The following is a 13673-nucleotide window of genomic DNA, read 5'->3' as shown; positions in this document are numbered from 1 at the left end:
CTGGGCCTGTTAGAGCATTGCAAGTGAGAGGAGCTGCTCCTCAAAGGCTTTACCAGGCTACAGTATTTATAGGACAGCAGTTAGTTCCTTGAATGTTCTTGATGGGCAGTGTAGGAGGATGGTGTGCTTCATAGCATCATGGGATGGTTTCAGTACAGAAGGCCATTCAGCCCATTGAATCTACCCTGGCTTTCTGAAAGAGCATATGATTCCATGACCTGCTGTGCATAAATACATTAAGCAGCTCACCAAATGCCCCCTTTGCCATAGCAAACCAGTGCTTTACCTTCCTAATGGACACCAATAGTCAGATTGTGAGAACTCAGGGATCTGCAGAGTGACAGGCTTCCCTTGTGTCCTGGGCATAATTGATTGCCCTCATTCAGCCACCAGAGCATATGAACAGAAAGGACTTCCATTCCTCAATGTTCAATTGGTGTGCTATCATCACAGAAGCATCGTGCAGGCATGTGCCCATTTTTCTGGCAGTTGGCATGGTATCTTAATCCTGTGGCACTCACCCATCTCCTTTGGGGTATTTCCATCCACCCAGGATGAAGAAAGGATAGCTGCAAGGAGACGTGATACCAGCACCTCAGAACACATTGCTGATGATACCCCCCCACAACCCTGCCACACCCAAACAGCTCAGGTACAGTCAGAGTCACGGGACCATCAGAAACATGCCATTGGCCTCTTGAAACTAAGATTTAGATGCTTCGATCACTCAGAAGGTTCTGTACACTATGGCCTAGTCAAAGTGGATTGTATCATTGCTGTTTTCAACAAACTGATGAATCTGGCAATGCAAAGAGGGTTGGAATTGCAGGAGACACAGCAACAAGAAGAAGGATCAACAGACAAGGTAGATTTAGATAAAGGCAAATGAGAACCACAAGACATAGGGGCAGAACAGCACGCTGCAGCTAGACATACCAGTGAGCAGTTGATAGAACAGTACTTCCCCAATCCCCTTTCACTACTCCTTTGATCCTGTTTCTACACGTGGAGCCTGTTCAGGTGCTTGTGGCCAGTGACACCGAGGGCTATGCCCCAGACAACAGAACTTGACTTCTGGCAGGACAGCCTTGCTCAGCTGCCTTTCTGGCACAGTGGTTTATATTGGCTGGCAGGTGGCAAAGGAGCAGATGTGCTGACATCCTGAGAGCGAACAGTTTTGCTGCTCCCATTGGACCACTGCTATTTCCATAGGGCCGCAGCTCATCACTCCCACTGATCTCACCAGTTTATAGCTGTTGATGCAGTTTCCCAAACCGAAACATCTCCCCTGTATCACAGACATCCATTGCATGCAATTTCTGTTAAAATGTGAAAAATATTAGGCAATGTAATAATTTAATTCACCAATCGTATTTGTACAGCTATCTTCTGTTTTCATTATTTTAAACCTTTCTGAATTCAGCATTTCAATCTCTGTTGACAAATGACTGACCAGTCTTTAGATATTGCTTTGCAAAAGGGTTAATGACTGTAAAATGTGTCCTCTGATTAAAATGCAGAGTAGCAAGAGAACTTGATTATTATTTTTCAACAGTTAATTGAATGAAAGTGAAGGCAAGCACTGTGCAGCCACACTGCTTTCTCTAAACTTAATCACTGATTATGATTAAATAGGTTCTGTGTAATAACAGAGTTGATGAATTTTTGTCTATTCTTGCTGTCATTCACACATGATTGACTTTCACCTTTCAAGTACAAAAGTCATTTTTTGCATCATGGCAGCTAAAGCTTACATTCTAATTTCAATATTGCATTAGAATATCCAAATATTATTTTTCCAACTGGTTTTCACTTGCAGGAATGCAGTTTGAAAGACCATTATTATTCAACGAAACTTTAAGTGTTTGCTCCAAGTGAGGTTATCTCACTCATCCATTTAGCCCAGAAAACTTACCTTCTCTATGTTTGCCAATTTGTGTAGTTAATGACTTCTGTATTGCAGAAGTTGATGTATTATTACCATGTAAATAAGTGTTGAAGAGGTTTACTTTTGCACAAATGATGCTTATATATTGGATTGCCGCTAGGATAATGCTCCCCTATCTTGACACTCAAAATTTCTTAGAACTGTTAAAATTGCTGATGCAATAGATCCATCCTCCTTTGTCACAATAACATTGTATACACTGTTATTAAATTTGTTAGTGATATTTGACTGAAAGGAATCAATGCACAGTTTGCCTGAGAAATTCAGATTCGCTGAGCAGATATGTGGATGGCATCACCAATAGTCAGAATCCCTTAGCTCCCACTGTGCCATTGTCACATCCAAGTGAAGGATATTTTCTCTCAGACAAGCTGTTAAGTGCCCCGTGGTGTGGTGTCTAACCCCAAATCTATCTGCCACATATTTCACCAGTTGATAATGAGCCTCTCTGATGTTTTTATTGGTTTTTCGCAGGTTTTTGAGTACAGTGAAGCACCCAAACTTGTCGATGCCAATAGGATGCTGAACATAATGTACTTCTGTTGGCCAGTTTGTAGAGCAGCTGTACTATGAAAGCTATCTGTTTAGTATTCAGTACAGTGTACCTAAGGAATTAAAAAGGCTTGCATCTATCTATACAGCACCCCTCATGACCATAGGACATCCCAAAGTGCTTTATGGCCACTAAAGTATTAACTTTGAAATGTAGTTACCGTTGTAATGTAGGTAATATTAAAAGGTGTAAAGATTTCAAAATAGGTCAAAATAAGCTAAATATAGTTGTTTAAATAGTCCTACATTTTTTAAAAATTGTAAATAAGACAAGGACTATCCCTGATAACCTTAGTATACAACAAGCTCATAATAACCATTTTTAAACATATTTTACACTGTGTCAATCTGTGACCACGGCCTTTAAAGAATCATGGGCTGTTTTTCAAAAGTAACTGATGACTGTGGGCTAACCATCAGCTTAAGGAAGACAGAGATAACCCAGCAACCATCACCAAATTCTGACCATACCCCACCTACTATAACTATTGGTAACACAACCCTAAAGGCTGTATATAATTAGATCCATCTTGGAAGCACTATCTCCAGAAGAGTGGGTATTGATAACGAGGTAGCAAATAGAATTGCCAGAGCAAATTCAGCATTTGCTCATTTATGCAAGAGACTGGAGGAAATGAGATATCAAACTTTACAACAAAAATTGCTGCGTACAAACAAAAACAGAAAATGCTGGAAAAGATCAGCAGATCTGGCAGCATCTGTGATGAGTTAACATTTCAAGTCCAATATGACTCTTCTTTGGAACTGAAGAGAGGTAGCTACCTCTCTGGACTCAACAGGTTAACTCTGTTCCTCTCTCCACAGATGCCGCCAGACCTGCTGAGTTTTCCAGCATTTTCTGTTTTTGTTTCAACTTTCCAGCAGTTTTTTGCTTTGCTGTGTACAAAGCCTTGGTAGTACCTACCTTCCTATATGCCTGCGACAAATGGAATACCTACCCCAAACACATTAAGCAGCTGGACAGTTTCCACATGAGATGCATTCAGAACATCACGGGCATCAAATGGGAGGACAAAATGCCCCACACTGAGGCTGAAATGTCAGGAATTAAAGCACTCATCCTCAGAGCCCAGCTCGGATGGAGTGGACATATGGTAGGTATGACTGATGATAAAAGCCCTAAGGTGGTCATGTATTCACAATTTAAATGTGGACGTTGCCTGTGAGATAGGCTGAGATTAAGGTTCAAGGATTCCTTGAAGGCGAATCTCAGGAAATGCGGCATGTCCACCACAAACTGCGAGAAAAATGCACAAGAAAGAACCACCTGGGGAGCAATCTCAAGTAGTGTTGTTATTTCCTTTGAACAGCAAAGAATTCAGGCAGCAAAGGACAAAAGGCTAGCTGGAAAGACTGAGCAGTCCCAACAAAATCAGGCAATTCATTCTTGGCCACACTGTGGAAAGCCTTTCAAGTCTGCAATCAGGTTCCAGAGGCATGTTAGAACATACAACAGATGACTCTATGCACACAAGAAATGGTCATCTTCGATAACGAAGTGAAACCAGCGATGATTTTACCACTTAAGCAGATCCTTCATGTTACCTACCTAAAACAAGTTATTGCTCAACCATAACAATTTTATTTTTAAAAACTTAAATGGAGGGCCAAATACCATAATATAGAAACTGAACTGGACTAACATACAAATACTGTGGTTACAAGAGCAGGTCAGAGGCTGCAAATTCTGTGGCAAGGCACAAATCAGGACCGTGATGGAATACTGTCCACTTGCCTGGATCAGTGCAGCTCCAGCAACACTCGAAGCTCAACACCAACCCAGGACAAAGCAGCCCACTTGCTTGGTACCCACCCACCACCTTAAACATTCACTCCCTCTACCACCAATGCACAAGGGCAGCAGTGGGGACCAGCTACAAGATGCATTGCAGCAACTCACCACGGCTCCTTCGACAGCATCTTCCAAACCTGTGACCTCTATCACCTAGAAGGACAAGGGCAGCAGATACAAGGGAAAACCACCATCCGCGAGATCCCCTCCAAGTCACAAACCATCTTGACACGGAGCTGTATCGCTGTTCCTTCGCTGTTGCTGGGTCAAAATCCTGGAACTCTCTTCCTGACAACACTGAATGTTCCTATAACACATGGGCTGCAGAGGTTCAAGAAGGCAGCTTCTCAAGGGCAACTAGGGATGGGCAATAAATGTTGGCCAAGACAGCAATGCCCACATCCCATGAACAAATTAAAAAGGACATCACTAGGGTTGATAAGATGAGCAGGGAAGATGATAAATCAACATTGTGTGAAACCAAACTTGAATTTTAAAGGCCTGTACATTGTAGAAGGAAGGAAATATTGAGAGTTATAAAAAGTTTTTTTTTTAGGTCTTGAGGAGTTGGGGGGCAGGAGATGGCTGGGGGAGTGAATCTAATTCTGGATTTTTATTTGTGTCTTATCTTCAGTAAAGTAACAATGTAGGGAAGAGGACAGGTATGTAGGGCCCATGTTAGGAACTTAGAAGGAATGAAAGAAGAATGTTCAAAGGGGCAATAACCAGAGCGCTGAGGGAACAGCTACTTGTGAGAATTAGCAGTCCACAAAGCAAATTAGGGAATTTAATTGAACAGTGAGAAATTTTACTGTAATTTTGAAAAAAAAAATGAAATTTAAAACCATTAATGATTTTGGCTTAACAAAATAATCAAGTCAGAGAAAGTTGTGCTTAATTTGTTCCCCATTAAGTTTTCTAATTAATAACTTATAACATACTTTAAAGGATGATAGATATTTTAGAAGGATGGATTTAACAGCAATCTTTCTGGAAGTCAGGTAGGCACTCTTAGCTGGTCTTTAAATTGGTTACAACACATGACCTTGAATACACAATAAAAATGTTGTCAGTAATCAAAGTATGAATTTTATAAAAACAGTACTGATGAGTTTTGTCGGTGTAGGACTTCCCTGTGTTGTTCATCTTTTTCTCTTCATTGAAACTTGTATTCTTGGCACATTATTTCAAAAACAATGTTATGTACTGAGTTCACAATGTGCTGTTGAAGCCTAATTTAACTAATCAGGTGCTTCTTACTAATAATTAAGGTTTTTCTATTTAGGTAACTACACCAGAGATGATGATGCCAAGCACCATGTTCCTCCCTACAACTGTTCCAGAGAGAGAAAGCCATGCGGTGACTGCAACAAGCTCCAATACAGAAGACACCGCAAAGCTACTAGGTATGTTGGTTAATAGCAGCTTTATGAGAATTTGCTCCATTATAAAATGCATTGTTGGGTACCTATCATTCTGCAGCTTGTACTGTCATTGTTTCCACACAAGTCAGGCTATAGAATGTAATGATTGTGCATTATCAGAGAAAAAAACCAAATGCTGCATATTGATTTAATTGTTATTTCTTAATGTCTCATGGCTCTACATTAACCATTGCTCACTTGCCTAGAGCAAGTAAATATCATCTCATATTAGCCAAGTTTTGTCCATCACTTGCATAAGTAGGCAATATATAAGCAAATGACCCAAACTTGATAATTATACTACACACAAAATTCTGAAAATCCTGATTTAGATCAATTTCTAAAACAACTTCAAGTTAACAAAGAGCAAATCTCAGCGTTTTTTCCCCCTCCACCTTGGGACTCTCTTAGATTGATATGTATCACACTTATCTTGACAAATGCTCTACTCTTGGATTCCTCTAGAGCAACATTGCAAAATGAAAATTTCCCGATTTTGGATGAACATTGCTGCGTGGAATCTGCGTGTTTAGTCAATCAAATATTGGTTACGTGACCCAAAAGCTTGATAAAGGGATAGGAAAATTGTGCAGGATGTATGGTGGGCATCTGCTCCATTATCTTTTTATGCTGCAGCCCAAAAGTTAAAATTAACCCCACAGTATTTAGAGTTGAGTGAGTGTTTCAAGTGAGTGAGTCAGTTTGTGATGCTTTAGATTTAGTGCATCTGAAAAAAGAGGTTTGTTCTTGCCATTGCCAATTATTTTGCGATTTTGGGGCAAATGAGGCATCTTGTTCCACCGGTCAATATTCTGAAAGTTAATGTAGAGCCTTGTATCTGTTTATCAGTGTGAACCCCATAATCTGTACTTTCTTTAAGGTCAGATTGTGTCCTGAAAGATTTCTATGAGGAAAAGTTATCAATTTACAGGCATGATTTTGTATTATAAACCTCAGTATTTCAGCATCTTTGAATTTCAACATTATCTCAATTTTATAGTCCAGTTCAGTATCAGTAGTTTTATTCTGACACCTTCATTCTAGTAAGGGCACATTCAGTTTATAATGTGCCCTTTAACTCCTTCACTATTGAATATGCTATTTTTTTCATTTCTGCAGCTCCTGTTCCACGAAGATGGCATATAGTATTTTTTTTATTCTAATTGTATTGAATTCAGACTGCAGGAAATGAATCTTAATGGCAATACAAAGTGAATGAAATGATCAGCTAGCAATTCTGAATTTGAACACCAAAGTATTTTGTAGAATTAGTTGTATTTATTGGAACTGAATCCCTTAATGTGGGAAACAAAATAGTTATTTCTATAAATTTATTAGTATAAGGGCTGCCTGATTTGTGTTCATCCAGGCTTGTTATTCCATCAGAATCTACCTTTGGCAAATGTCAGATTATGGAGTCACCACTGTTTTGGAAATGTTCTTCCTACTGGGTGTTGATTCAGAGTGCTAACAAAAGCAGCAGTTTCATGTTAGCGCTTAACATTATTACATGCACCTAGCATTGCCTCATCAAAAACGTCAGTGCCAACTTCAAAACACAATTTATGCCTCAAAACTGGTTGTGCAGCCATTTCACTACATTCCAGCACAGTGGCAAAATAAGATGAATCTCAAAGTACGATAAATGATCTTATAATGAAATGTATGATATTGAAGACTAGCATATTGATAACACGGGTATATGCAAAGTAGCAGAAAGATCTCTACCTCCGTAAATTATATGGCTGTTGGCCCTAGTTATTGGTTTCCCAAGGTTAAGAAAAGTAAACTCACGTAAATTATGTCAATTTGATCTGTTTCGAAAATCATTGAGTATAAATTACTATTAAACTTTTAAGGCATTTTAGTAAAGTGGTAACATTGTATTTTGGTATTGAGAGGTACAACGCACAAATGGTATTGTAAATCTAAAATTTTGGTCAGTATGGCGATTACAAATCTCATACTCAGTAAAAGCAAATTAGAAGTGGGGCTTATTAGAAATTACACTACCCACTGATAGTTCTCATTAAATTTGTTTTCATTAGAAACATCAGATCCACCAGAAAAGAGCAATGTACCTTCGGAAAGTACAGAGCGTAGCATGGAACCAAAGTCTTCTGTTGACCAGAATTTAGTGAAGGATGATGCTGGGTTCCTGTGCTGGAAGAAAGGATGTAACCAGTTGTTTAAGACTTCCACTGCACTTCAGGCCCATTTCAATGAGATTCATGCAAAAAGGCCCCAACTACCTGTATCAGATCGTCATGTCTACAAATACCGCTGTAATCAGTGTAGCCTAGCCTTCAAGACCATTGAGAAACTCCAACTGCACTCTCAGTATCATGTAATTAGAGCTGCCACAATGTGCAGCTTGTGCCAGCGCAGCTTCCGTACCTTTCAAGCCTTGAAAAAGCACCTCGAGACGAGCCATCTGGAACTGAGTGAAAGTGACATCCAACAGTTGTATAGTGGACTTGCAGTCAATGGTGACGTTATGGCCCTGGGTGATGCATCTCTCGGTGAAGATCAAGCCCTGGGGGCGGATGAAGATAAAGATGAGGAAAGTGATTCAGATGAGAAACAGAGCCCTGTTGGAAGTGACTCTGGATCTGTTCAAGAAGATTCTGGCTCTGAGCCAAAACGGGCTCTGCCATTTAGGAAAGGCCCTAATTTCACAATGGAGAAATTCCTGGATCCCTCTCGTCCCTATAAGTGCACAGTCTGTAAGGAGTCATTTACACAAAAGAACATCTTGCTTGTCCATTATAATTCTGTGTCCCATCTGCACAAGCTGAAAAGGGCACTTCAGGAATCTGCTACTGGTCAGTCTGAGCCAACGAGCAGCCCAGATAACAAGCCTTTTAAGTGTAACACATGCAATGTGGCCTATAGCCAAAGCTCAACCCTAGAGATCCATATGAGATCAGTGTTACACCAGACCAAAGCACGAGCAGCAAAGTTAGAAGCTGCTAGTAGCAGTGGAGGTGCTGGCAGTACCAGTAATACTACTTTAGGATTGTCAACATCTAGTCCGAGCCCAAGTGGCAATAGCAATGGTAATGCTGATATTAACATAAGTGGCAGTGGATGTGGAGTTACATATAGTGCTACCTCTAGCTTAGGTTTAATGAGTGGAAGCCAGATCGCTGCTGATTCCATCGGAACATGTACAATTAGCAACACTGTTGCAACCAGCATTGCCACATCTTTAGAGCAGAAGGATGCCAGCAAGAGGAAAATAGCTGATATGATCACATCTCGGCAACAGACACAACAGCAGCAGGTGCAGACGTTGGCTCACGTTCACGCTCAAGCCCAGGCCCAGGTCCAGGCTCAGCTACAACAAGAACTTCAGCAAGCTGCTCTCTTCCAGCCCCAGCTCTTCAACCCAGCCTTACTACCGCATTTTCCCATGACCACTGAGGCTCTACTTCAGCTCCAGCAGCAGCAGCTATTATTTCCATTTTATATTCCTGGAACAGAGTTCCAACTGAACCCAGAAATCAACATACCAGCAAGCAGTGCTACATTGACAATGCCGGGGACAAATACTTTGCTTGAAGATGTGAAACCCCATACTCAAAATCTACAGCATCAATTGATTCAGCAACAAGGGCAGCAGCCTTCTCTAACACAGCAGCATACAAATTTGCTTCAACAAAGCCAACAGCTGGACAAGAAACCAAAAGCAGTTATAAAAGACAAAGACAAAGATGGGCACAAAGACAAAGACATTTCTGAGAAATCTGATGAAGGGTCGATGTTGAAGGAAATTTCCATGGAGGCACATAAATCCAAAGATAGGAAAGACCAAACTGCACATAGTGGGAATGAATCTTGCTTACTCCCTCCTCGAATTCCCTCCGATGCTCGTGGTAATGCCACCAAAGCCTTGCTTGAAAATTTTGGGTTTGAACTTGTCATTCAGTACAATGAAAACAAACAAAAAGTTCAAAAGAAAAGTAAAAATGGCTTGAGTGATAATGTGGATAAATTGGAATGTGACACTTGTGGAAAATTGTTCTCTAATATTTTAATCTTAAAGAGCCATCAAGAGCATGTGCATCAGCAATTTTTACCATTTGAAGAGCTTGAGCAGTTTGCCAAACAGTATAGAGACAACTATGATAAACTGTATCCCCTGAGGCCGCAAACGCCTGAACCCCCTCCCCCACCCCCACCGCCACCACCACCCCCACCTCCTCCACCAGCACCACCTCAACCATCTACTGCTCAGAATCTTACATCTACTGCCCCACCTCACACACCACCTGCTATTTCAACCTCACAGCCCTCTGTATCAATTTCTCAACTCTCCATGCCAATGGACTTGCCTATTTTTTCACCTCTCCTGATGCAGTCAATGCCTTTGCAATCTTTACCACCACAAATCCCCTCCCAGCTAACACCAGTGGACCCAAAACCTGCAGACCTGGCTCAGCTTTATCAACAGCAGCTTAACCCCAATCTGCTTCAGCAACAGCAGAACAAGCGGCCACGGACACGCATCACAGATGAACAGCTCAAAATCCTCAGAGGGTATTTTGATATAAATAATTCACCAAATGAGGACCAAATCAAAGAAATGTCTGACAAGTCAGGGTTGCCACAGAAGGTAATAAAGCACTGGTTCCGAAATACATTGTTTAAAGAACGACAGCGTAACAAAGACTCACCATACAACTTCAACAATCCTCCCGTTACATCACTTGAAGATCTTAAGGCAGATTCAAAGCCTCCCTCTCCAGAACCTGCAAGGGCTGAGTATTACAGAAGCAATCGATCAACTAGGACAAGATTTACTGACTATCAGCTGCGTGTCTTGCAGGATTTCTTTGATGCCAATGCTTATCCAAAAGATGATGAATTTGAGCAACTTTCTAATTTGCTGAACCTTCCAACCCGCGTAATTGTGGTTTGGTTTCAAAATGCGCGACAGAAGGCACGCAAAAACTATGAGAATCAGGGTGAAGGAAAGGAGGGTGAACGTCGTGAGCTGTCAAATGATCGTTACATTCGCACAAATAATTTGAATTACCAATGTAAAAAATGCAGTTTGGTATTTCAACGTATCTTTGACCTCATTAAACACCAAAAAAAACTGTGCTATAAAGATGAAGATGATGATGGTCAATATGACAGTCAGACAGAGGACTCCATGGATGCATCGGAGATGTCAGGACCCTCTGCTTCATCTTGCAGCACTCCTATGACCTCAGCTGTCTGTGGTTCATCTTCAACGGCAACAACAAACGTAAATTCTGGAAATATGCCTCGGGCCTCAACTGAGAAAGAGGAAGGTCCCTCTAACCCAGAGTTACCTGATGAGAAACCAAAGCAGCCTGAATCTCCTGATACACAGCAGCAGCATTCACAAGAGAAGCTGTTACAACCAAAACCTGAGGCACAGCAGCAGCAACAAGATCAGAAAACACAGGTAACACAGCAAAAGGCTCCACAGCTCTCATCAACTCCGCAGTCACAGCAGCAGTGCCCTGTACCCCAAGCCATCCCTAGCCCATCTCAGCTTCCTCATGTTTCTTTAAATCCGCTTCACACCTCAACACCACAACAGCTTGGAAGCCTACCTCCACAGATGATTCATTACCAGTGTGACCAATGCAAACTGGCATTTCCCACCTTTGACCTTTGGCAGGAACATCAACAGCTTCATTTCCTATCCGCACAAAACCAATTTGTACATCCTCAGTTCTTAGATCGGCCAATAGAGATGCCCTTCATGCTTTTTGACCCCACTAACCCTCTGCTAGCCAGTCAGATACTTTCTGGAACTCTACCTCAGATCCCGACGAGCTCTGCTTCTTCACCATCTACACCAAATTCCGCTATGAACACACTAAAAAGAAAACTGGAAGAAAAGGCAAGTGTTAGTCCGGGCGATAACGATAGTGGAAACAACGGCGATGAACCTCAGAGAGATAAGCGTTTAAGGACGACCATTACCCCAGAACAATTGGAAATCCTCTATCAGAAGTACCTACTTGATTCAAACCCAACACGGAAAATGTTGGACCACATTGCACATGAAGTCGGCCTCAAAAAACGTGTTGTTCAAGTTTGGTTTCAGAACACCCGTGCTAGGGAAAGAAAGGGACAGTTTAGAGCTGTTGGTCCTGCACAAGCTCACAGACGCTGTCCATTCTGCAGAGCCCTCTTTAAAGCTAAGACAGCACTGGAAGCGCACATCCGATCACGCCACTGGCATGAAGCTAAACGTGCTGGGTACAGCCTGATCATGTCTTCTGTTTTGTCAACTGATAGTGATGGAGGAAACCTATTGAAGGTAGATCCAACGGATTGCTCCAGTTTTGCCCAGCTTTCATCAATGAACAGTGACAGTCAGTCTGCTACTCTTTCACCGGTGAACAAGAGTGGAGAATTCTCACCCAAAGCTCTCCTTAGTCCATCATCTATCAAAGTGGAGGGGCTTGAGGAATTTGATGGTCCTACAATTTCTTCAGTGAACTTGGGATTTGACCAAACCAGGCTTGATAATGATGATTGTTCCTCAGTCAACACAGCTATTACTGACACTACAACCGGAGATGAAGCGAATGCAGACAATGACAGTGCAACAGGAATAATGGCTGAATCAAAACCTATCCATTATCAAACAGAGGGTCTTCAGAGGATAGTGCAATCATCAATGCAAGAAAATGAAGACAGGATATCATCTGGCTTGGTCAGTCCATCACCTAGTTATTATGCTAAGGAATTGGAAAATGATTGCACAGTTGATTACAGTGAGACATCAAGCCTTGCTGATCCCTCTTCACCTTGCCCTGGTGGAAGCAGCACATTGCAAAGGCATGTGGACAATGAACGTCCAGGGCAAAAACGCTTCCGTACTCAGATGACAAATCTCCAACTAAAGCTGTTGAAATCCTGCTTTAATGATTATCGAACACCAACCATGCTAGAATGTGAGGTTTTGGGAAATGAAATAGGGCTGCCAAAAAGAGTTGTTCAAGTATGGTTCCAGAATGCTAGGGCTAAGGAGAAGAAATCCAAGCTGAATATGGCAAAACACTTTGGTATCAATCAGACTACTTATGAAGGACCCAAAGCAGAGTGCACTTTGTGTGGCATCAAGTATAGTGCCCGGCTGTCTGTGCGAGACCATATCTTTTCTCAGCAACATATCTCCAAAGTGAAGGAGACCATTGGAAGTCAGCTGGATAAGGAAGTTGAATACATTGATCCAGCTACTGTCCGCCGGCTCATGGCTCAACAAGAACTAGACCGTATTAAGAAGGCTAATGAGGTTCTTGGTTTGACGGCACAGCAGCAAACACTTCAGCAGCAAGGCTTGTTTGATAATCCACCTGTACAAGCTCTTAATCTTCCTACTGCCTACCCAACATTGCCAGGGATTTCACCTGTATTACTGCCAGGTGTGGGCAGTCCTTCATCTTTACCTGGCTTTACTTCATCTAACACAGGTGGGTAGCATTAATGGTTTAAGTTTGCATAACTTAGCTTTCTTGGTAGATTTCAATCTGATATTTGCCGACCATACAAATTTAACTTGTATCACCTGGAGTCAAATCCAGCCCAACAGATAGGATGAAGGTGTCCTGTCTCTGAAGGCTGCTACCAAAAAGGTTAATACAGATTGCAGAGGGTATAAATCCACAGCAATAAATTGATACAAGTTCGACATTAATTTTTTGCAATCTTGCTCAAGAAGTCACCAAGAATAGAATGTGGGGAATGGAAAACTAAGGGCAGAAATTTCAGGTCGGTGTGTGGGCGCATGCCCAGTCCGCTCAAGTGTAAAATAGCACACAATGACGTTGGGCAAGTGTCCTAATGTCATCCCGCGCTTGCATGATATTTTGATTGGCGTGTGTGCACAAAAGTCGGAAGTGTGCCTGCCAACAATTAAGAGGGTAGTTAAGCCAACTAAAGT

General features: G+C 41.7%; 1 protein-coding gene across 1 annotated transcript in view; it reads left to right on the top strand.

Moving 5' to 3' along the window:
- The window catches only part of zfhx3 (zinc finger homeobox 3), a 452533-nt gene that overhangs the window by 432907 nt on the left and 5953 nt on the right, over positions 1-13673 (top strand). The window contains exons 8-9 of the mRNA XM_041191401.1: positions 5599-5719; positions 7786-13203. Of these exons, the coding sequence (XP_041047335.1) occupies positions 5599-5719; positions 7786-13203 (5539 nt within the window). The remainder of the gene's footprint in view (positions 1-5598; positions 5720-7785; positions 13204-13673) is intronic.

This window comes from Carcharodon carcharias, chromosome 7, assembly GCF_017639515.1.
Source record: "Carcharodon carcharias isolate sCarCar2 chromosome 7, sCarCar2.pri, whole genome shotgun sequence".
Classification (NCBI taxonomy): Eukaryota; Metazoa; Chordata; class Chondrichthyes; order Lamniformes; family Lamnidae; genus Carcharodon; species Carcharodon carcharias.
Note: the sequence above shows the minus strand (reverse complement) of the source record. Positions and strands in the feature narration are given on the sequence as shown.